Source organism: Camelina sativa, chromosome 2, assembly GCF_030686135.1.
Source record: "Camelina sativa cultivar CO46 ecotype springtype chromosome 2, ASM3068613v1".
Taxonomy (NCBI): domain Eukaryota; kingdom Viridiplantae; phylum Streptophyta; class Magnoliopsida; order Brassicales; family Brassicaceae; genus Camelina; species Camelina sativa.
In genome coordinates, this window is record NC_141881.1 from 31405966 (window position 1) to 31429995 (window position 24030).

General features: G+C 37.5%; 4 protein-coding genes and 1 pseudogene across 6 annotated transcripts; 3 read left to right on the forward strand and 2 right to left on the reverse strand.

The window, feature by feature from the left end:
- Nucleotides 1–768: 768 nt before the first annotated feature.
- Nucleotides 769–5090, forward strand: LOC104745292 (mitogen-activated protein kinase kinase kinase 5). 2 transcript variants are annotated; one of them, XM_010466495.3, is made up of 11 exons: nucleotides 769–2162; nucleotides 2246–2869; nucleotides 2951–3038; nucleotides 3128–3190; nucleotides 3284–3450; nucleotides 3559–3634; nucleotides 3765–3824; nucleotides 3914–4039; nucleotides 4127–4354; nucleotides 4442–4521; nucleotides 4707–5090. In XM_010466495.3, the coding sequence occupies exons 1-11, from the start codon at nucleotides 1699–1701 to the stop codon at nucleotides 4879–4881; spliced, it is 2151 nt and encodes a 716-aa protein (XP_010464797.1). In that variant the 5' UTR covers nucleotides 769–1698; the 3' UTR covers nucleotides 4882–5090. The 2 variants fall into 2 exon arrangements, with proteins under 2 accessions (XP_010464797.1, XP_010464804.1); XM_010466502.3 differs by having other exon boundaries at nucleotides 1053–2162; nucleotides 4675–5090.
- A 213-nt stretch (nucleotides 5091–5303) lies between these two features.
- Nucleotides 5304–8230, forward strand: LOC104745309 (uncharacterized). Its single transcript, XM_010466512.3, has 10 exons — nucleotides 5304–5619; nucleotides 5736–5875; nucleotides 6079–6196; nucleotides 6290–6351; nucleotides 6415–6466; nucleotides 6575–6680; nucleotides 6814–6912; nucleotides 7005–7119; nucleotides 7206–7955; nucleotides 8044–8230. The coding sequence occupies exons 1-9, from the start codon at nucleotides 5489–5491 to the stop codon at nucleotides 7940–7942; spliced, it is 1560 nt and encodes a 519-aa protein (XP_010464814.1). The 5' UTR covers nucleotides 5304–5488; the 3' UTR covers nucleotides 7943–7955; nucleotides 8044–8230.
- On the reverse strand, nucleotides 8212–9165 carry LOC109127165 (putative F-box protein At5g66830 pseudogene; annotated as a pseudogene). The gene has a single exon (XR_015572830.1). The product of XR_015572830.1 is annotated as a putative F-box protein At5g66830 pseudogene (transcript).
- A 463-nt stretch (nucleotides 9166–9628) lies between these two features.
- Nucleotides 9629–11986, reverse strand: LOC104745321 (uncharacterized). Its single transcript, XM_010466522.3, has 2 exons — nucleotides 11664–11986; nucleotides 9629–11159 (listed from the first exon to the last, which is right to left on the reverse strand). The coding sequence occupies exons 1-2, from the start codon at nucleotides 11747–11749 to the stop codon at nucleotides 9662–9664; spliced, it is 1584 nt and encodes a 527-aa protein (XP_010464824.1). The 5' UTR covers nucleotides 11750–11986; the 3' UTR covers nucleotides 9629–9661.
- A 2345-nt stretch (nucleotides 11987–14331) lies between these two features.
- LOC147949379 (uncharacterized) lies at nucleotides 14332–15285 on the forward strand. Its single transcript, XM_087470848.1, has 2 exons — nucleotides 14332–14534; nucleotides 14712–15285. Exons 1-2 carry the CDS (start codon nucleotides 14332–14334, stop codon nucleotides 15283–15285), a joined length of 777 nt encoding a protein of 258 aa, XP_087326974.1.
- The last annotated feature ends 8745 nt before the right edge of the window (nucleotides 15286–24030 follow it).

Here is a 24030-nt window from a genome sequence, read left to right on the forward strand (position 1 = left end):
CAAAAAATGTTAGTTGACCCAGAGAACCAGTTCAGAATCTTCCCTCCCTCGCTTTGAACTCGAAATTTCAATTCTTTATTTTTATTTTTCTTTATTTTTAACTTTTATTTTATTTAGTCTCTGATTATTTATTGTGGAAAATTCGTAAATAAAGTCTTCGTTACAAATTTAATATTTTCAAATACATTGTTTCCTGTTTTACTTTCTCAACTCTCGTAAGATTGTTTATATATGTGAATGAACTCAAATTCATATGGATTTTTCAAATAAACTATTAGATCTAAATGAATATTCTAGCTGCTTTTTGTAGCTTTGACTGTCCCTTGATACGTGAATTTTGTTAAAATTGTAATGATATTGCATTTAAACGAGGTTTGTGTCTTCTAGCTTAGACTTAAAAATTGGAAAAAAGATATTTAAACGGAAGCATCCTGTGACTTGGGTATTACCGTGTCAGAATATAAAATGTAAAAGCAGAGTGAAATATATCAAAAGTAATATACTATAATAATCAAAAGTAGTTTACTGGTATATAATAAGAAAATATCAAGTTTGTTGACGAAAAAAAGCAATATAGAAGGTGACTAGCTTAGTTAAACTAGACTAATGACCAATGTTAAGCTGGTTTTATAATTTTAGTCAATGCCTCGAGATCCGTACAGTACGGTTTTTACATTGGAGTCGACTTTACGCCTGTGTCTATTAAGAGAGATTGACATTTTCTCGCAATCTTTTTCTTAATATTTCCCTTTCACATCATAATAATAAGAGACTTTAGTACTAAATTTTGTGTGGTAAAAAAGTTTTCGTAATAGTGTGATGTCTTCTATATGTAGATGGAAATTTGTGGAGTAGGTTCATGAAAAAAAAAAGAGGAATTCAATTGGAACACAAACAAGACAAAGGTGACAACAAAGAGGTTGGTTGGTGTATAAATATGTCCTATCTCAATAACTCCAAAATGTAAGAAAAAAAATTCAATACTGTTTACATGTAGACTTTTTTTCATTCATGTTAGTAAAAGTTTATTAACATTGACAATAGTTTTTTTTATACATGGTAAAGTTTTTTTTTTATAGTTTTCATATTCACTTACAACTCATATGAGAGTTTTAAACTGAACTACATTTCTAAATAATAGAGTTTTTAAATAAGGTAAGATATACAAATTACTAAACCATATATGGCAACATATCTAAAAAGATTTTTCAAAAAGAAAACATATCTAAAAAGTTGATATTTTTCTTTTAAAAAACGATATTTCATACCATAAAAAGACCAGAAAAAAGCCGTTGTAAACCCGTATCTCACACATAAACACAGACCAAACCGCCTCTCAAGGTTTTTTTCATCTTCGTCTTTATTTATAACAGAGAAAGATAAAATTCCCCAAAAATAAAAGAAAAAATAATTTGGTCCTAAATACGTAAAAAAAATAATCACTCTTTCTTCATCTCTTTTGGTTAGAGAAATTATAATTTTTTATTTTTTTTTGTGCGTTCTGGTTTTTGTTTTTTCTGTTAAATCCGTTGGGTTCTTCCATGGATCCTCCTCATCGTCATCGCTTTCATCTCCTTCGTTCTTCTTCCTCTTCTGCTCGATTCTAATAATCGTAAGAGAAAGAAAAAAATCAAAAAAAGGATTCATTAATGTGCAGCAGGAGCAGATTTTGTATGAGCATACCATGATTCTCACGCTATGCGTTGGCTTCCGCAAATCTCGTTCTCATCTCCTTCCTCTTCCCCTTCTTCTTCTCTAAAACCCGTGGCTTCTTACTCCGAATCTCCTGATCCAGATCGTCATCAGGATCGGGATCGATTTCACCGCCGCTTGTTTCGTTTCAACCGCGGTAGGCTTACCCGTCAGAGGAAGCTTCGTCACTTGACCGATGACGATGTTTTGTTGGGCGGCGAGCGTCGTGCTTCTACCTCTTCTTCCACCTTCGATTCCGGTTTAACCCGCTCTCCCAGCGCTTTCACCGCCGTTCCTCGCTCTCCCTCCGCCGTCCCCTTGCCGTTACCTCTCCCGTTACCTGAGGTCGTCGCCGGAAATCGGAGTGCCGGAAACGCTAGAGGAGGAGGAGGATTAGATGATAGAGATCGAGATCGAGATCCTGAGAGAGTTGTTGCTGACCGCACCTCTTCTGCTCCTCCTCTCACCAGGTACCCAATTTCTTCAATTTAGGGTTTGGAGATTTTTTTATCCTAAATCCTAATTTATATGATTTAAAATTGTGTTTAATCAGCGTAAATGGAACGAGGAGAGCTTCGGAGAATACGAGTCCGAGAAACAGAAACGGTTATTGGGTGAACATACCAACGATGAGTGCACCGACGAGTCCGTACATGAGTCCTGTGCCAAGTCCACAAAGGAAGAGTACTGGTCACGATTTGCCTTTTTTTTACTTGCCTCCTAAAAGCAATCAAGCTTGGTCTGCTCCAGATATGCCACTTGATACCTCTGGACTTCCTCCTCCTGCGTTTTACGACTTCACTGCTTTTAGTACTGACAACTCTCCGATCCATAGCCCACAACCTCGTAGCCCACGAAGGCAGATCAGAAGCCCACAGCTTAGCAGGCCATCTTCGCCGTTACATGATCACTCTGTGGCTGCACCACGGGATAGTGTTTCCTCACCATTGCATCCGAGGATGTCTGTTGATGTTGCTAATGGACGTCGTGATTGCTGTAATGTTCATCCTTTGCCTCTCCCTCCTGGAGCTGCTTGTCCTTCTTCATCAGGTGCTTCTGTTCCTCCTTGCCCTCAGGCTCCTATCAAACAGGATTCGTTTCCGATGAATTCTCAGTGGATGAAAGGGAAGCTAATAGGTCGTGGTACATTTGGTAGCGTTTACGTTGCCAGCAACAGGTAGTGATTCTTACTCATTGTATTTTTCCTTTCAGTTGCTTAGTGCCAAGAATGCTTCTGAGTTGATTTTTTCATTTGCAGCGAAAATGGAGCATTGTGTGCGATGAAGGAAGTTGAGTTATTTCCTGATGATCCAAAATCCGCAGAGTGTATAAAGCAATTAGAGCAGGTAAGATCCACGAGAGACTTTGATCTCCGTGAGTTCACTTTGGTTGTTCGTTTGTTCTATCTCATAACGTTTTTTTTCTTTTATGTCAGGAGATCAAACTTCTAAGTAACCTTCAACATCCAAACATTGTGCAGTATTTTGGTAGTGAGACAGTGAGTATCCTCTGTTTACATGTATAGAGTTTACGTACCCAACGCAGCGTGGCTGAAGATTTATTGAGTAATTCTTTGATTTTGCATGTACAGGTAGAAGATCGTTTCTTTATATACCTGGAATATGTTCACCCGGGTTCAATAAACAAATTTATCCGTGATCATTGCGGTGGTACCATGACAGAATCTGTTGTTCGCAATTTTACTCGTCACATTTTGTCTGGCCTGGCTTATTTGCACAGTAAAAAGACAGTCCATAGGTAAATAAAGTCACAATATTACTGTAATCAATTTTTGGTGAATATTTTTCCAGATGTTGAAGCTCAAGCATATTGATTTTTCCCTATTTTTGTTATTTTTGTCATCAGGGATATCAAAGGTGCTAATCTCCTTGTTGATGCTGCTGGGGTTGTCAAGCTTGCTGACTTCGGCATGGCTAAACACGTGAGTTCTATATTCTGTCTAGTATTATTGTTGCTAATTGTCTTCTTCAGTGATCTGCGAATATCATGGATTCATGGTCTTTGCTTTGTTTCAGTTTGATAATAATAAAGTTGTTATTTATCTTATTCAGCTTACCGGGCAAAGAGCTGATCTCTCGTTAAAGGGAAGCCCGTACTGGATGGCACCAGAGGTTATCATTGTTCTATGATATTTGGAATTCACTAGACTCTACAAACTCTTTCTATATATGTATAGTAATATATTTGTTTACTCACACAGCTCATGCAAGCTGTGATGCAAAAAGATAGCAACCCAGATCTCGCTTTTGCTGTTGATATATGGAGTTTAGGATGTACAATCATTGAGATGTTTACCGGGAAGCCTCCTTGGAGTGAGTTTGAAGGGGTAAGCACACACATACATATGTCTGATATTGAGTTTTTTCTTCTCCTGATATCTAAAGCTCTTGTATCAACTTTGCCTTAACCATAGGCTGCAGCTATGTTCAAGGTCATGAGAGATAGCCCACCGATACCTGAATCAATGTCACCTGAGGGTAAAGACTTTCTGAGATTATGCTTCCAAAGAAACCCAGCTGAGCGACCAACCGCATCTATGTTGCTAGAACACCGGTTCCTAAAGAACTCTCTGCAACCAACCTCACCAAACAACAACGATGTCTCGAATTGCTCTCAGTCATTCAACGGGATGAACATAACGGTAAGCAAAACCTCGACACAAGCGTTGCATATCTCTCATGTACCACCGGCCTATGTCATTAAATATTAAACAATCTCTGCCTTACAGGAACCAAGCAGTAGAAGGGAGAAACCAAATTTCAAACTAGATCAGATTCCGCGAGCTAGAAACATGACATCCGCAGAGAGGTAATGGATCATCATCCATCCAATCACAATTTTTACTCGCATTAAGTTTTTGTTTTTGAAGCATGTTTGTGAAACCTGTGTTTCTTGTTTTTTTTTCTTTAAGTATGTGTTGTTTTTTTTTTTTTTTTGTGAATGGCTTGGCTTTCTCCACAGCTTCTTCACACGTACTTCTTTTTCTCCTCCAGTGAAAGTGGGCAGCAGCAGCAGCAACAACAGTACCGGTCTCCCGATCTAACAGGAATGGCGTCCCGTCTGTCTCCTCGTTCAACCCTGGAGGCTATTCAAAGCCCGTCTCTTTCCCAGAGAGCTAAACCGAGCAGTGACCGGAGAAGAACCTGCGTGACTTCAGATCACCTATGATTTGTGCAGCTTCAGAGGTTTAACAATAGAAGCTACTTCTATGCGTATTTTTGTACATGTATGTGTATGTCAATGTACGTATTTAGAGTATGGGTGTTGAGGGGGAGAATACAACTTGTATGAATGAAAATGATGTGGGTAGAAGAAATATGTACTGTATGTCTGTAAAATTATGATTGTTGAATCGATAGAAGAAGCTTCTTTCTTTCTTTCTTCCTTCTTTTTTTTGGCTCAAGAGAGTTTGTGTATAATAAAATAACTTGTTAAACGACGTCTCGTCGTCTTGTTTACATTTGGTTTCGGGTCTGTATCGCTTTTAAATTTAGATCCAATTTTTAAAAAATTAATGTAGAGAAATTACTATAAAAAAAAACGAAAATCTGATTAAATGTTGTAAATAGTTAAAAATACAAAGTGATTTGTGTAAATATCTAACCTTTCTTTGTTCCGAAAAAAGCCTATAACAACATACCCACTAATCAATTCAGGATTTTGAAAAAGGAAAATTTCCAAATTCCGAAACTATTCTCAGAGCCGTTTGGGTTTTTTTTTTTAATATAATTTTTTTGAATTCTCGTCGATTCGTCTCAACAGATCTCTCTCTCTCATGTCGGAGGAGAAGAAGGTAATCATTGATCTCTGTAGCTCGGAGGAGGAGGAAGATGATGGTTTCGTTGATGAGAATAACTACGAGCACGCTGACGTAACGGATGAAGAAGACGAAGATACGAATTCAAGGTATTTCTCTAACGCTTCCTTTGCTTTTTTTGTTTCTTTTTTTGTTTTTTTTTTGAATCTTAATCTTGGGTTGGCGGTTATTTAATCGATTACTGCGCAATTTTAATCTGAATCAGTGGAGATGAAGATGATAGCGATTGGAGCCACGATGATGCTATGGACTCAGATGTTGACTACGATGAAGCTGACGAGACTGTTGGCGACAAACTCGATCATCATGATGATGATGATGACAAAGTCACTCGCCTCCTCGCAGGTTTTTGTCCTTTAGGGTTTATAAATCTTTTTCTCTTTCCCCTCTCTGTTACTGCGTTTGTCAAAAAAATCAATTTTGGATCTGACCTAACATTGTTAATTGCAAAACGGATTGATTGATATCCATCAAAATCGTGTCTATGAGTTTTTTTTTTTTTTTTTTTGCATCATTGATTTGAACACTCTGTTTTGTTGATTTTGTAGCCGGAAGCGATTTGAAATCCTTAAATGTGAAAGAGTGCAAAGCATATCTGAGAAAGCATGGTCTAAGATTGTCTGGCACCAAACCTGTTTGTATTGACAGAATTGTTGAGCATTGGAGGTATTGAGTTCTGCCTTTGCCTATATCTCTCTCTCTCGTTTGGGAATTCAAAGTATACTTTATCTTCTCATGATCCTATTTTTCTTTTTTCAGGATAAAAGATGGAAGTGGGGAAGCTTTGTATCCGAGATCATCTTTTGCTATCAACTGTAAAGGTAATACTCTTTTGTATATACTTTTCTTTCAGCAGATTTTGACAGTCTTATAAATTGGTGCAGGTGATGTCTGCAAAGGAGATACTGTTTTGTTTACACAGAAGGTTCATCAGAAGTAATTTAACTTCTTTTAACTTATGGTTCCTTGTTTTTACTTATTATCACATTTGATTTGATTGCTTCGTATTGATATGTAAATCAATGATCTTGGTTTTTTGAGTAGGTATGAAAAGATGAAAAGGAGTGGAAAGATTATGGGGAGAAGAACTGTCGCTGGCCAGGTTGTTAAAGAAAGCTATGGTACTGCTAAACAGCAACACACTTTCACTGTAAGTATGACCGACCTCAAATGCTGTTCTTCATTCTGTGATTTGCTTTTGATCCATTATATATTAGTTGACTGGTTAATTCTGACTTCCAAGTCTCATAAACTAAACTCTATGGTTTTTGTCTTTACCAAAGATTGAAGTGCTTTGGTGCGAGGGAACACAGAAATTGCCTCCTCTGTATCCGTTACTAGTGAAAGGACGTAATCTTTATAGGTTAATGACCTTGAGGCAGGTGAGTTGTCTTCAATATGTTGTATTTTTCACTTTTCATATTGAGTCATAAGTGTTGTGCTTATGAGTTGGTTGCTTCATTTCTTATTCCAGCGATGGGCTAATGAAGCAGACAGAGCCAAAGTTCTTTCTGAAAAGCATAGCCGCGGTGCCGCAGCAAGAAAGATTATGAGAGAAAGGAAAATAAAGTCAGGCTATGTACTAAAAGGTGAGTTGCTATAGTCTTCTTTGTTATAGGTATGTTTATATATATGAGAGATATCTTTTAGTGATCTTTCAGTGTTTTGTAACCAGATGGAAGACTTCGAAAGCCTGGTCATGTGAAGAAGCCATGTCAAGTTAACACAAGAAAAAACGAGAAAGATGAGAATCCAACCCAGAGGTTTGGACCAGACGTTCGGGCTAATCATTCACTTGTTGCTTTTCCAAACCAAAATCCTTCAAAGGGCCATAAGAATCCAGCACAGTTGAGAAATATGAATCCCCCTAATTCCTACACTTCCCATTCATACGCTCCTCGGCCACATCCGCCTCTTACATATGCTCCTCGACCAAATCCGCCTCTTACATATGCTCCTCGTTCATTCGCTCTTATCAATGTGCCCCATTCACATCTTCCTCGTCCAAACGTTCCTCCTTACCACTCCTACACTCATTCAACACAACAAAACCAAACAAACCAAAGACCGCCACCAGCTTTCTACAACCGAAGACCTGCCTCTAATGCCTTGCAGGGACAAGCATCATTTAACCCACATGCTATGCCGGTTACACATCAGAGGCCATACCAGAACCATCATACCAACCATGGCAGCTTAAACAGTGGTTACAACCTCGGCGTGAGGGAGTTGGATCACTTTTCGAATATGATGATAAGCCAGAGAACAGAGGGAGACAGATACAGGCAGAGTGAGGTAACTCGCGGACCATACAAGAACCATCATACCTACCGTTCCAACTCCAATACTGGCTACAACCATGGGGGTAGGGACTTAAGAGAAGGAGACAATCACAGACCAAATTATCGATAACACACCGTAACTTGTGAGTAATATCTTTTATCATCATACGAACTTGGTACTGGTCTCTTTTGCAAGTAAACTTACTTTTAACACATTTTAATGGTTCTCAGGCCATTGGAAAGCGTCCTGATCATGGGCTCTGTGATTCGTAAGTAAGTTTTCCAAGGCTCATGATTCTCTTGATCATCTGTTTCTCTATTGTAACTGTGAGTTTGATTCTTGCCTTCAATCATCTTGAGGGTCCAAGTCCGTCCTCAAAAATTATTACTCTATATGTCAAGGATGGTTTGTTGGCTATTCTTTATTTCTTTATTACTCCAAACCCGCACAAGAAGAGAAACGAAATATTCTACCAAATTTTGTAACAATTAATAGTAAGAAAACGTACGTAGTAGATATATGAAAAAGCAAAGGACTGAAGAAGAATCATTCTCGTTTGAAACTTGGCAAGAACCATCGGGATCTAGAGCGGGGATAGGAGGAGCAAACAAATCGGTGCGGTAGTTCGATCTTGTTTGAATCGAGGTTGAATATGAAGATTTCGTTTTTGTCATATTGATCTTCGAAAAAGGAATCAGCAGTGAAGAAGTAGATGGAGTTCCTCTTGATTCCTTGCAAGTCCTTGGCGAGCACAGTGATACCCAAATCCAAAAGGATGGCCTCGTCTCCCAAAGAAACAACTCTCTCCCACTCGTTGTTTCCTATCATCTTGTGGATTTTAAATTCCCATATGTTAGAAAAACACGGACGACGGCACTCAACGATTAAGACATCTCCGGCTAGATTGATTACCACATTGTTCTTAAAGTGAGTCACCCGGTGCTTCCCTGGGATCTCTCCAGGAAGTCTCATCATAACGCCAATACTTGGTTGGTGTATAAGCACCCACTTACGCTAGTTTTGAAAACTCAGAAAAATCGAAGATTTTGAGTTTGGAATAGTTGAGACAGTAGAGCTTGTGATCCTTGAAAACCATGCTAAAACACTCTTCGATACCTGACAAGGTTGGGATTTGTTTCCATGAGTTGTCTCCTTTCTTGAAACAAAGGGCATAGTCTTCACAAGCCATTCCAATGACTAGGTGGTCTTTGGTTTTCTCATCGATCCATAGTATGCTACTCATTTTGTACATATTGTATTCCTGGTCTTTGATTTTTTTAATTCTCCAATTGCTACTATATTAATTTCTTGATTTTAGTTCTCAAATTGGTACATTTATATCTTTTATAGCAGCCTAAATATTAGGCTGCTATCAAAGAGATTGATATATACCAATTGGAGAGCTGAGCATTTTACATTTATAATGGTGGAATAGTTCCTTGCTCCACAGTTGTCATAACGTTTACGATTGGAAAATAAAAAGCCTTTTTGCCCCCTCACATGGTTTTTAATACCGATCACTCTATAGTTACAAATCTTCTGAGCTTTATAATTATCCGATTCTAAACATCAGACTTTAACAAGTTCTGAGGAACCTTTAGGCCTTTACAACGAAACCCTCAGACTCATCTCCATCATAACCTGAGCTTTTTTTACCTTACTCTCCTTTAAACCTGAGCACGTCATCAAACATATTCGTCTCTTGTTTTATCTTTTTATATACACTTACGTTTTTTACTTGTCGTGTACGGACCTACCCATTAAAACGTTTTTGCTCATAAAGCCCACTGGGCTTTCGCATTATTCTATAAAATATTTTTAATCTTTTGGTTTTTATTATTTATTTCTTTATAAGCCCAATTGGTTGCCGAAACTTGCAAACCTGGCATCAGAGTTTGCTAACAACAAGTTCTGAGGACCCTTAACAAAGAAACTCTCAGACTCATCTCCAACAAAACCTGAGCAGCTTTTGCCTTCTCTTACTTCCTTAAACCTATCCATCAAATGAAGCTTTGTCAAGTGATCTCCCCAGATATCATACTTATACTCTTTCGCCTTCTCTTCTTTCACTTCGGTTCTTGAGTTTGCTCCAGGAGCTCTCACATTTGGAGCCAGAGAGCTACGTTCTATGATCATTGACTTAACTCCTGAAACCGGAAACGTTGCTGAGTGTGACAAGACTGGTTTAGGATGCTTTACGGGCTTCGTTGTGGCTCGAGTAGTAGTTGGTGGCTCTGGTGACATTGGAGAGTTAGGAGTTGAGTTTCCACTGTGACTGCTTGAAACATCAGTGCGCTCGGGTGTTAATCCGTTGATTCCTCCTTTCTTCTTCTTCTTGTTCCGGCGCCTCTTTTTGTCTTTTGCAGTCTTTACAGTGAGGTTCACAGCTTCTGATGCTTCTTCTTCGTGGGAAGAGGAAACAGAAGCAACTTGGAGGCTTTCTTTGGTTATGGATCTTAGCAGAGAATTCATTTCAGGGGAGATTGTGAATGCGGATGGTTTCTCAACTTCTCTCAACTCCATGTGGTTTCTCTTGTTGTTGTTGTTCTCCTCGATGAAGTGATCATTGAAGCAAAATATCAGAATGAGTAAAGCAGCAGCAGCAGCAATAAGAACCGCAATTGAGAGTTTCTTAGTCCGCACCCAAAAGACCGGTTTCTTGCAGAGATTAAGCATCAAAACAGGTGATGTCGCCTTCATTGGTACTGCAAAAACAGCAACTCCAGATGCCAAAGAGAGTTCAGTCTGGTAGAAAAATAGAAACTTGATGGATTCCCCTGGCTCTACTGAAAACCCTTCACTCTGATGGTTCACTACAAAACCATTTCCTCCACACTCCCTTGAGTTGGGAACACTCAGCTCCCTTGTGTTCTTCTTAGTATAGAGCTCTTTCGACAAAGGCTTGTAACAAGTGGTGTCTCCAATGTGAAAGAAACCAGTAAAAGGCTGAAACTCTATGATGTGGACAGGCTTAAGAGACAGCCACACAACACCAGATAGATTGTTTATGATCAGAGCAGAGCTACTCAGTGATTCTTTGGGACAAGGCACCCCAGAAAAGGGTACAAATGGATCAGACTGATTCTGTGATCTTAAAGCTGAAAGGAAACAGAACAACTGAGAACTGGGACAAACATTGTGATCAGTTTTGGGGATAGCTACACTCTGAGAATCTTGACCCTGAAACCCCTTAGTAGCAGGAGAACCAGTGTTGTAGTAGTAGTAGCCATTGGAACCAAAAGAGTCATACTCAGCTAAGTTATGCAAAGTATTGACTGAGGAAAGCAATAGACATGAGAGAAGGAGAAGACAATGAGATGCCTTTGATGAACCAAATGCTGCTCCTCTGTTAAAACACACATAAACAAAAAAAAAGTTCAACAAACAATGAGATTCAACCAAACCAACTACTTCAGAAAGAAAAAAAGTTATAAACATTCTAAGGAAATTAAAAAAAAAATGTGAAGAGAAAAAACAAAAAAAACAAAAAATTTAGAATAGTACCCAAAAAAGTAATGGCATTTGAAGAAATCAGAAGCAAAGAAATAGTTCTATAAACAGAAAAAAGGACAAAGAGGACTGAACTAATTCCTATTGATAGCGAAAGACGGAAATAGCAAAGACTTGATTTTTTTTTCTTTTATATAACTGTTATGAACAAAAAAAACCCAGTGAACCAAACAGTAAGTAGATAGAAGAAGAAGCAGAGTAGAAGTATTAGTAAAGATTCGAACTTGATATTTGTTAAAAAGACAAAAAAAAAAAATCAAAACTTTCGTGAAAATCGAAGTACCATCATCGAGAAAAAAGATAAAATATAAAGTGAGGAAGAAAGAAGAAATGGATTTACCGAAGGTGGAAGAAGAAGAAGAAGAAGAAGAAGAAGGAAGGAGGCGTAGTCGCTAGGGTTTTTCGCTCCATGTCTGAAATGAACATCGAATCATCTGTAACCACTTCTCTTCTTCTATTTTTTAGGATTTTTTTTTGTTTTTTTTTTGGTGTGGGTTTTAATAAAGAAGAAGAAGAAGAAAAAGAAGCGATTTTGTTGGGGACGAGAGATAGATAGAGAGAGACCAGACGCCACCTGAAGAAGAAGGGGAGGCTGAGGGAGGAGGGAGGAGGACCAATTAGACTGGGGAAAAAAAAAACTAAAGGAGGAGGAACAAGATGACATATTCATCCTTTTTAAATTACTTCTTTACCCTTGTTTTGTAACCTAACTGTTATCCCCTAGGGTTGGGTCTTTTCGTAATATTTATTATTTGAGTTGTCCTCTTTTTACTTTATTTTTTTTTCTTTTTTTGAAATAGCTTGCTACTATATATGGCTTAAATATATGCATATTTGGTATTTCTATACAAATTATTTAGCATTTGAAATCGAAATATCTATATTTTCTATTTAGATAAACATTTTAAGACATTGTATTCTTCTGGCTAATGCTCCAGCCTTATGACCCAAAAAAGACATTTTGTGGCACATAATTTTTTACCCAAATTTATTTAGGGGGTTGTATTCATTTTAAGTTATTTTTGTTTTACAAATCTATATATGATTTAATTATGAATTTTAAAAAGTGTACTAAAATCCACTATTATTGAATTGTTGATTTAAAAATTTATTTGAAAATCTACTGTTACTCAAAACAGTTTGTGAATTTGGATTTTAATGATTTTTAGGGATTCTATAATATTTGAGAGGATTTGTTTAGTTAAAAATACAAAAATCGAAATTCTTATCGTTTTAGGTGGGATTTGTTATTTTTTTACAAGAAATCATATCAACTTATCAACTTCATATAAAAACTCAAATCACTTGGAATATTAGATTGAATACACACTCTAATTTTTTTTTTTCATTGTCAAACAATTCAAAGTTTTTCACTTTTTCTTAAAAAAAGGAAAGAAAAAATAAAGTCTCATCAATTTTATAACCATTTGTGTGACATATATGTGATTTCGTATTTCCTAGTACTTTTTAAAACATTTATTGTAGTATTAATTATCTTTTTGTAAGAAAAAAATTAATGAGATTAATAGGATTTATGTTGTAAAACATTTGGTGGACTCTATCCAACCGGCCCATTATCAGTCCGTCCATGTGCAACCTTTCGACCACACTTGGTCGAGAACCTTCGGCCCGTTAGTCGAAGCCCATCGGCGATAGCATTAGTATGTCGGTTTACCTTAGGACTTGTAACACTATATATATACTTGTTGTAACCTCAATTCCTATCAATAATAACCTAAGAGATTTACTCCCTAAACTCCCTAATTTACAACACGTTATCAGCACGATAGCCTCTCTCCCAAAACCCTAAAGCAGCCGCCTATTCTCCCTTACCCTAAAACCCTAAACCGACTTTCTGTTCTTACTTCCATCCGAGATCAAATCCTTCCTGTTCGAAGATCCTCTTGTTCACAAGCAACCCTTAGCTTGTGATCAAAGGTCTCTCGACAGCTTGGTCGAGGTTTGCTGTTTGCGGTTCGTCGATCGGGGGTGAGTGCGAGAAGCTGTTCGCGGGAAGCAAGGAGCTGTCCGTAGGGAAGCTGTTCGTGGTTCGTGGTCAAGAGATATCTGAGGTCTTTAGCTCCCAGATCAATTCCAGTCAGAATCCTTGTGGTGTTAAGGTAAACAAAATTCAAACTTCTTAAAACCACATAATTGAATCTGGAACTAAAAACTATTGAACCCTAAAATATCCAAGTAAACTAACAAACAAACTTAAGATCTATAATCCTATAAACTTTAAAATCTATTCACATAGGATTGTTAGATTGTTTGTTAAATTGCACCAAATTATATCAAGCTTTAAAATTGTTGATTGACTGCTTGATTGTTGCATAAGAACCTAGAACTGTTTTAGATTCATAAGGATCAGATTATTACAGATTGTTCTAGGAAATTAAAACTTGGATCATTCATGCATAACAATTAAAATCGGACCATGCTTAGGTTGTTATAAAAATCGATTGCATGAATTATATTTTAGGATTGTTTAAACTGTTCTTGAGAAATTCAAGAAGAAAATTCCCTAGATCCTAAATTCATAAACTCGAAAATTTTAGAGTTGTTCTAGGATAATTTCCAAATTAAAATTATAGTAATTATCCTAAGTTGATCTGATTGAATAAAAACTTTGTTAAGTTTCTATAAATTAAAACTTTAAATCGGAAATTAAAATATTAGTTAGGATAAGTTCCTAATTAAAATAGTAATTATCCAAATTCCTTAAAATCAAAAATATTTAATCCTAAATCAAATAGGAAATTATAAGATAAGGAAATCCTATCTAGGAATAAGGAAATTGTTGCATGCATATAGCTATTTAGTTTTGTTGTCTTGCATGCATGAATTTAAACCGAAAAACTATAAGAGGCAAGGCATGATTCGGTCTCAAATACCGCATGACCTAAGGCATGGTTCGGTCTCAAATACCGCATGACCTGAAAATTATTTGTTGCATGGTTCGGTCTCAAATACCGCATGCTAACTATCGGTTGTCTATATTTATGCAGATGGCTAATCTCAAAAGCCGAGACTACCCTATCCTGCAAGCTTCCAGAAAGAATTACTTGCAATGGGCCAATGACACTGAAATTTACTTGTCATCAAATGGCCTGAAAGGGTGCATCGATGAGGATATTGAGTCTACGGACAGGAACAAGAGTAAGTGTCTCCATCACATACATCATCACATTGCTGAGAGTATCAAAAGCCAGTACCTCTTCCTAAGAGATCCTCTCTCCCTTTGGACACAACTTAAACGCCGTTATAGGCACCAAAAGACGGTGCTCCTTCCAAAGGCAGAGTTTGATTGGAAGAGCCTAAGGATCCAGGATTACAAATCCGTGGAAGAGTATAACTCTGAGCTCTTTAGGATTGTCTCACTCCTTAGGCTGTGTGGGAAAGAGGTGACTGAGCAGGAGCTGACTGAGAAGACATTGTCTACTTTCAGCCCTAATAACAGAGTACTCCAGCAACAATATCGGCACCAAAAGCTTGCTGACTATGGGGAACTCATTGAGTGTTTACTGCTCGCTGAGCAGAACGATGAGTTGTTGATGATGAACAGTGCTATGCGACCTCCTGGTACAGCCCCATTACCAGAAGCAAATAAGGTCGACTTGGGAAAGAAAGCTGTAGTTGAGTCTAATGAGCCTAAGGAGCCTAGTGAGATCAACTACGTCCACAAAGATAGACACTATGGCCGTGGTGACCGTGGTGGCAGAGGACGTAGTGGTCGAGGGGGCCAGGCTGGTCGAGGAGGCCGCAGACATGGTGGTAAGGGCCGTGGGTCCTTTAAGCCGAACTCCAAGGCCAAATCGACTTGCCACCGATGTGGTATGTCAAACCACTGGGCCAAGAACTGCAGAACTCCCAAACACCTCATTGATGCATATCAAGAATCTCTTAAGAAAAATCCAGAAGCAAACTATGTGCACATCGATGATGAAGGAGACTTCGACTGACTCAAAGATGTTGAATGAATTTCGAATTTATTTTGGTTTATTTTCTATGCTTTATGATTTAATTTCCTTTTAATGTAATGGATAATTGCTTTGAATTAAATTCAATGGATTTTATTTTATAAACTATTCTATTAAAATCCGAAATTCTTGTCCTATTTATAGACATGGCCGAGGACATGAGTGAATTAGTAGTGGATAGTGGCTCCAGCCACACCATACTAAAAGATAAGAGATATTTCATAAATCTTATAATGAAAAGTGCAAATGTTAATACAATTGCGGGTATAGCAAATCTTATAGAAGGCTACGGCCAAGCACACATATTGTTGCCTAACGGAACTCATATTGAGTTATGTGATGCTTTATACTCACCAAGCTCTAAGAGAAGCTTATTGAGCTTTAAAGACATAAGGTCAAATGGTTATCATATTGAAACCAAGGGTGAAGGATCTAAAGAGTTCCTCTACATTACAGAAAATGTGAAAGGACAAAAGAAGATCCTAGAGACTATACCTGCCTTAGCCTCTGGTCTATACCATGCTAAGATTAACATGATAGAAGCCAACTTGGCTAAGCACAAAATATACAAAGAAAGTTTCACTTTATGGCATGACCGGCTTGGCCATCCAGGAACTAACATGATGCGTAAATTGATAAAGAGTTCAAAAGGGCACAACCTTAAAGAAAGAAAAGTTCTCCCTAAGAATCTCACATGTGTGGCATGTGTACAAGGGAAACTTATTGTAAGACCTTCACCAGTAAAAGTCACAAGAGAGACTTTACATTTTCTGGAAAGGATACAAGGTGACATATGTGGGCCGATACACCCACCTAGTGGGACATTTCGATATTTCATGGTGATGATAGATGCATCAACCAGATGGTCCCACGTATGCTTGTTATCCACGAGAAACTTAGCATTTGCTAAGCTCTTAGCTCAAATCATTCGATTAAGAGCACATTTTCCAGACTTTCCACTTAAGACTATACGTCTAGATAATGCTGGTGAATTTACATCCCAAGCGTTTAATGATTACTGTATGTCCATGGGGGTGAGTGTGGAACATCCTGTGGCACATGTACATACACAAAATGGATTAGCTGAATCCTTCATTAAACGAATACAATTGATAGCTCGACCATTGTTAATGCGATCGAAGCTTCCTGTATCGGCTTGGGGACACGCGGTCTTACACGCAGCAGAACTCATACATATCAGGCCATCTAGTGAACACAAATATTCCCCATCCCAACTCCTATCGGGTCAAGAGCCAGACTTATCCCATCTTAAGACATTTGGTTGTGCCGTTTATATACCAATTGCTCCACCACAGAGAACAAAGATGGGACCACAGAGGAGAATGGGAATATATGTGGGGTATGAGTCTCCCACCATAATAAGGTATCTCGAGCCACTGACAGGAGACCTGTTCAAGGCCAGATACGCGGACTGTCAATTTATTGAGTCCGAATTCCCTATGCTAGGTGGGGAGACCAGCAAGCTGAGCAAAGAATTGACATGGAATCAAACATCCTTAGAATGGCAAGATCCTCGAACTATAGCATGTGATGCAGAAGTTCAGAAGATTATACATCTTCAACAGCTAGCTAATCAATTGCCAGATTCCTTTGCTGACCCGAAAAGAGTAACAAAATCGTACATACCAGCTTGCAATGCACCAGTACGTATTGATGTTCACAAGGAACACAATAATCAAGTTGCTACAGAGTCTATGCCACGTTTGAAACGGGGTAGACCATTAGGTTCCAAAGATAAGAATCCTCGGAAAACAAAGAGTGCAAAACAGACCGAGGCTAAGGGAATTCTAGAAAAGCCAGACGTTGTCACAGAAACTCCTACGGCACCAAATGAGGCTCAGGACGCTGAACCTCAAGAGCCTGAAGGAGTTGACAACAATGAGATCTCGATAAACTATATAATGTCTGGAATACAATGGAACCGAAAAGATGTCGACATTGATGATATATTTGCATACAAGGTAGCACTTGAAATAAATGAGGATCATGAGCCCACATCTATACTAGAGTGTACACAAAGCAAAGATTGGCTTAAATGGAAAGAAACCATAGATGTGGAGCTAAACTCTTTAAAGAAGAGAAGTGTGTTTGGTCCGACCTTAAGGATAACACCAGAAATTAAACCAGTTGGACACTAATGGGTCTTTGTAAGAAAGAGAAATGTGAGAAACGAGATTGTCAGATACAAGGCAAGGCTCGTATCACAAGGATTCTCTCAAAGACCTGGCATAGATTATGAGGAGACATACTCCCCTGTGATGGATGCAACGACTTTTAGATATCTAATAAGTCTGGCCATAAGAGAAAGTTTAGATTTGCGGTTAATGGATGTTGTAACTGCATATCTATACGGTCCACTGGATAATAAAATTTATATGAGATTACCAGAGGGTATAGAACTCAAAGATAAGAAGGGTTCTAGAGACCAATACTGCATAAGGCTAGACAAATCGCTTTATGGACTGAGACAGAGTGGTCGAATGTGGTATAACCGGCTAAGTGAATATTTAGCCAAGGAAGGTTATAGGAATGACCCGATCAGTCCTTGTATATTCATAAAGAAATTCGCGAATAAGGGATTTGTGATAATAGCAGTATATGTGGATGATTTAAACATCCTTGGAACCTCTGGGGAAATCGCCCAAACAGTAGGATATCTCAAAAGAGAGTTTGAGATGAAAGACCTAGGCAAGACAAAATTCTGTTTGGGGTTGCAGCTTGAGTACATAAACAATGGGATCCTTGTGCATCAAAAGGCATACACAGAAAAGGTACTCAAGAGATTTAATATGGAGCAAGCTCACTCATTGACTAGCCCAATGGTTGTGAGAAGTGTAGAAGTGGATAAAGATCCATTTGCTCCTAAGAAGGACAATGAAGAAATTCTTGGTCCTGAAGTGCCTTACCTCAGTGCTATAGGAGCATTAATGTTCTTGGCTAGCCACACTAGACCTGACATATGCTTCGCAGTAAACCTTCTGGCAAGATACAGTTCTTGTCCGACCATAAGGCACTGGAATGGTATAAAACATGTTCTGCGTTACCTACAAGGAACGACAGACTTTGGTTTATTTTACACTAACCATAACAAAGAAGGTTTAGTTGGTTTTGCTGATGCAGGTTATCTGTCCGACCCACACAATGGTAAATCACAAACAGGTTATGTGTTTACACACGATGGTACAGCGATCTCTTGGCGTTCTATGAAGCAGACTCTAGTAGCCACATCCTCAAATCACGCAGAGATCCTAGCCATGCATGAAGCCAGCCGTGAGTGTGTTTGGTTGCGGTCAATAACTCAGCACATTCGGACAGACAGTGGCATGGACATAGACAAATCAGCAACGGTCATCTATGAAGACAATACAGCCTGCATCGCACAACTCAAAGAAAGTTACATCAAGGGAGATCGGACAAAGCACATCCTGCCGAAGTTCTTCTATACACATGAACTACAAAAGGCCGGAGAAGTTCAAGTGGTGCAAGTTCAGTCATGTGACAACTCAGCCGATCTCTTCACCAAGGCATTACCGACAACAACATTCAGGAAGCTCACGCACCAGATTGGAATGCGGAGGCTTAAGGACTTGGAGTGATGCTTGGAACAGGGGGAGCAATGTGTGCTGTACTCTTTTTCCTTCACTAAGGTTTTGTCCCAATGGGTTTTCCTGGTAAGGTTTTAATGAGGCAGCATCCCCTAAGCACATTGCATCGATCCCTTCCTCGCATAGGCACGGTTGTATCGTCCAAGGGGGAGTGTTGTAAAACACTTGGTGGACTCTATCCAACCGGCCCATTATCAGTCCGTCCGTGCGCAACCTCTCGACCACACTTGGTCGAGAACCTTCGGCCCGTTAGTCGAAGCCCATCGGCGATAGCATTAGTATGTCGGTTTACCTTAGAACTTGTAACACTATATATATACTTGTTGTAACCTCAATTCCTATCAATAATAACCTAAGAGATTGACTCCCTAAACTCCCTAATTTACAACAATTTACTAGTTGTTTTTTTATAAAAAAAAACAGACATTTGCCATTTATTTATATTTTCATGTGGTAAAAGCTGTAAACGAACTTGTAGCTGGATAAACTAAAACAACAATCTAGTTCTACAGTAAACATGTATCAGATATCCACATTTAAAAAGCTTACAATTTTAGTAAAGATAATAACTTGTAATGTATATCGACATGAACGAATTATAAATATTAAAAACTTTACGAGAGATTCCGTCGTAATTTCTATGAAAACGAAAAGAAAAAGCCAAAAATACTTTTGTTTGGAGCCGTGGGCATGAAAAATTCGTATTAGACTTTTGGGGGCAAAACTGGAATTAAACATGTTTTGGGTCGTGAGGCGAGTGTGTTTGGTTGGTTGGACTTTTGTGTGTGCGTACGACAAAACCGGTACGGTCCGGTACAGTTGCGAACGGTTGAATCACTTAACTTAACGGAGAATCTCGACGTCTAAACGGCGTTTAAGAGATTCCCACTCTCGACGTGTTGCCCACATTGCTACGGTTCTTCTCTGATGGACCCCATTTGAAAAGGTCACAATCTTGGATGATCCGACGGCTGATACTTAAAGTGGACCATGACTACACTTTTTAAATTTCAATTTGATCAAGACACATAGTATATAATTGATGTATTAATCACATACAGTATTAGTTTTTTTTTAATTAAGCAAAGATTCTCATAATTAAACTTGCATGCACCAACCGAACCATTAAACAACCATTGTATTAGACAGCGACTAATATTCTAGACCCCACACCACACTTATACAGGTCTCGTCATTCAGAATCAAGGCACTATTTATTTACAATTTTTGTTCTTGTAAGTATATTAGATATTCAAAGGTTTTTTTAATTTAAGGGGTATAGATCATAATACTTATTGTTTGTATACGAGTTAATTAAATGAATGAAAGCACATACGAAGTTATGAAACCTCTGATCATTTCAAAGATACCTTTTATTTTTTTTTGGTAATATGAATTTAAGGTTACGGCAATACAAAAAAAAAGAGTAAAGTAAACTATGGAGTTGTGTTTTTACGTACCCAAAACAAAACCAAAAAAAAAAAAAAAAACTGTGGAGTTGTAAAGGGCTATGAATTTGAACTGAATAGTGATATGTGAAGTGAAGAAGCTCTTGAATGATGATGTTTGTACGTAAAAACAAAAACAAAACAAGAGCCAAAAAGAGTGTAGGATGTATACTAAACCTTTAATGGGCCTAACTAAAAAGAGTGTAGGAAGTTAGGTTGGCCCATTAAAGGATGTTAGATTGGCCAATTAAAGGTTTTAATTGGCCCATTAAAGGTTTAGAAAATACTGTATACATCAAAAAGAGTGTAGGATGCCCACCAAAATCGATTAAACCTTTAATGGGCCTAACTAAATGTTAGATTGATGAAAGATTAACGGGCCTTCACCGCCCAAACAAAGTTTTTGGTTGTGTCAAAGAATCGGTTTTGGTGGGCAAACCCGCTGAGCTTGACGACTAACCTATAATATCTCCTAAACGTTTCGGAGATTAATTTGGACTTCCGCCATATTGATATATAACTCACCGCCGATCTCTATAACGAAACATGAACCGACTACAATTTTGCAACAAAATTAAGAATTACAATTAATTATTCTAGTGTTTTTTTTTTTGTAGGAGAGAAAGAGAGAGAGAGAGAATCAACGTAGAAGCATCAACCATGGAGAAAGCATATTACAATAGTAATCGCATGCTCTCAACTTTGCAGTTTCTTTTGCATATTTAATTAAGCTAGAAGATTAGAAAAGGAAATTCCGAACATATATTTTGTCGTAAAAAAGTTGCATATTATTAATAATAAGATCGACCGTGTGGGGTCGTACAGATATCACTCACTCAAACTCAAGAGTCCAAAGTGCTCACCAACCTCATGACTCATGAGACATGAGTTATGATAATTCACATAATTTTAAAACTCTTGTTTAGAGATCGTCGCACATTTACTAATTACTATCAATTCTGGTTCAAGTTTTACGAAGTTTTATTTTGTCTGTAAAAGATCTTTTTTTCTTCTTCCCTTAACTTTGACCATGATTAAGAAAGCGTCGTAAAAAGGTTCGAACCATAATTTTCTAACATTAGAGTGGACACTATAAACTGGTTACTTATATAATACTTGAACTATATAGCAAGCTTCTTTCTACCACTTAGGTAAAGGGTAATTTCATCTCCGTTCTTATTTTAACAAACCTAATTCAAAACATAAAATCCAAATGTAGGTTGCTACGTACGTACGTACGAATAATAACTTGAATATATGTAAAAGATACAATAAACACTCTAAGCACTAATTAAAGAAAAGGTGTTTTAAAAGAAAAGATAAAGAAAGAAATTAAACTTGGGAAATATTTTCATTATTTAAGCTTTAATGGATTAATGGCCAATGCCAGGGCTGTTTCCCGGAGTTGTTGGCCGGAACTCATCAACGCCGTATTTTTCTTCTTTGCTGGCGGCACTCTTCACCGAGCCGCTTCCTGTTCTCATCAAGCCACCGGCACCTTCGTATACACTGAGAGTGCTGTTTTTGATTGAATTTCTATGGGTCCTCAAGTGTCTTGCCTCGGTTGGTATATGGCACACGATTATTGCAATAAAAAGAAGAGATAAGCCAAAATTCGAGAACACAGCTTTTGCCATTGATGATGATTTGAGTTTTTTGTTAATAAAAATTGTCAAGGATTAAGTAAAAATATAATGAGAAGAGTCTCGCACTGATTCTTTATGTTTATTGGGGTTTAAGGGAGAAATGCAAGTATCTTCAAGCTTTTATAAGAATCTATAAATAGTAGTCAAGAGATGTCATATGAAGAGTCTTGAATCTTATGGGGTTTAAGGAATCATCGGTTTGAGGGTGTCTATATATATATATATAGGCACCCAAAGTAACATGTGAAGTTGTGAACCATCGCTAGTTAGAATATAATTATGGGGTTTACACATTTATAAAATATATATATCGCTTCCAGACAAGTTTAGAATAAAGTATAGTGTTCAATTAAAAACTAATATAAATGTTTTTTTTTTAATAAAGGGTTGTTGTGAATTGGGAAGGAAGCTAGCTCCCAACTTCTCAGATGAGCTAAAAGGTTCACAGCCACCACTTCACATTTGCGCCTAGTTGTCTATATTCCCCCTTTTGCTTCCTTACCTCTAAATTAGTATATATATATCCTTGAAAAAGTACAATTAATTTACTATGAGTAGCTTACCATATATGATTTTTGATACGATAGGATATGATCATATGTATGAATACTCGTGGAAGAATCATTGACTTACAATGGAGATCATGGCTTGGCTTCTCTTTGTTTCAGGCGAGCAACATATTTTTTCGATAGATATGACTGAAAAGTGTTGCTGCCGCATATACTTTATTTGTGGCATAGCTAGAATACATGACCAATTTTTCTAGTATGTATACGTTTAGGCTTGTTGAAATCGATCGAATAAATGTAGGTGCGTTAATCGCGTTCACGTAATGCCCCCAACTAATCGCGTTCACGTAATGCCCCAACCATGGCACGATTTGGAAAAGAAGATTAATAAATAATGTCGTAATCGTACGGTTTTAATATAATCACACTTGACATTTTAATGAATCGTACCTATGAGACCTACATATGTTAAAAGGCTACCTAAGTATTAATTGACAGCGAGAGCAGGCTTTAAGTACTCCAAGACCATTGGGTGCTTATTATATTAGATCACTTTGACATTCTTTTAATATATAAATTAATACTCGAACTTCAAGTTGCCCTTCAAACTCCTCAAGAGTTGCACCTTTTATAATACTAGTACTCTAGTAGTTAAGTAGGTTAGTAGTAGTACCATGGAAAAGCTTTCATTATAATAACACACAAACAGAGTGTCCCTTGCCACTATTCCATATGCCCTAAGGCCAATATACTTGTGAGTTGTGACCACTAATCATTAATTAACGATTAAACCAAATATGGAAAAATAAGTTAGTTGGCTCTTTCAAATCAGCCACAGCCGTCAATTTAAAGATCTAGAGACCAGCACAAATCTTTGGTCAGACCCACCACCATGGTTTAGACAAATTAATTATTATTCCCAGTCTTTGTTAAATCTAGATTATTTTGCTATATATAACATTTGTTAATAATTCGAAAAATGACACACACACAAGCTACAATAGTTAACAATACTAATACAAATCGACCATATGTAAGTTTTAATGATATATACATATGTATTGAGTTTCGAACGTCGTGGATACAGTATTTTGATCTGAGCTGTAATTTTTATGCAAGTTATGAAGTTAATATATAATTTGATCTTGTTTAGACAAACCCTAATGGATCCATGTATAGTTGCCGTTTAGCTTTTCCTTTGACATCTTTTACAAACGTAATATACATGTTTGATTTATAATTTTTTGTTCTACCAAATAAAAGTTCGTGGTTGGTGAAACGATTATGATGTTTCATGTCCAAAAAAATAAGTCGTTTAACATCGGAGATGTACTTATTAATATATGAATATGAATGTGTCGATGAATATGTGAGTATGTGATCAATTTCTTATATTTCAAGTTATGGAATAGTTAAGTTCCTTGTGTACTTTATCAATTACAAGTCTTAAATTATTGCTCCGTAGAATTACAAAATAGTAGAACCATTATGTGATTCC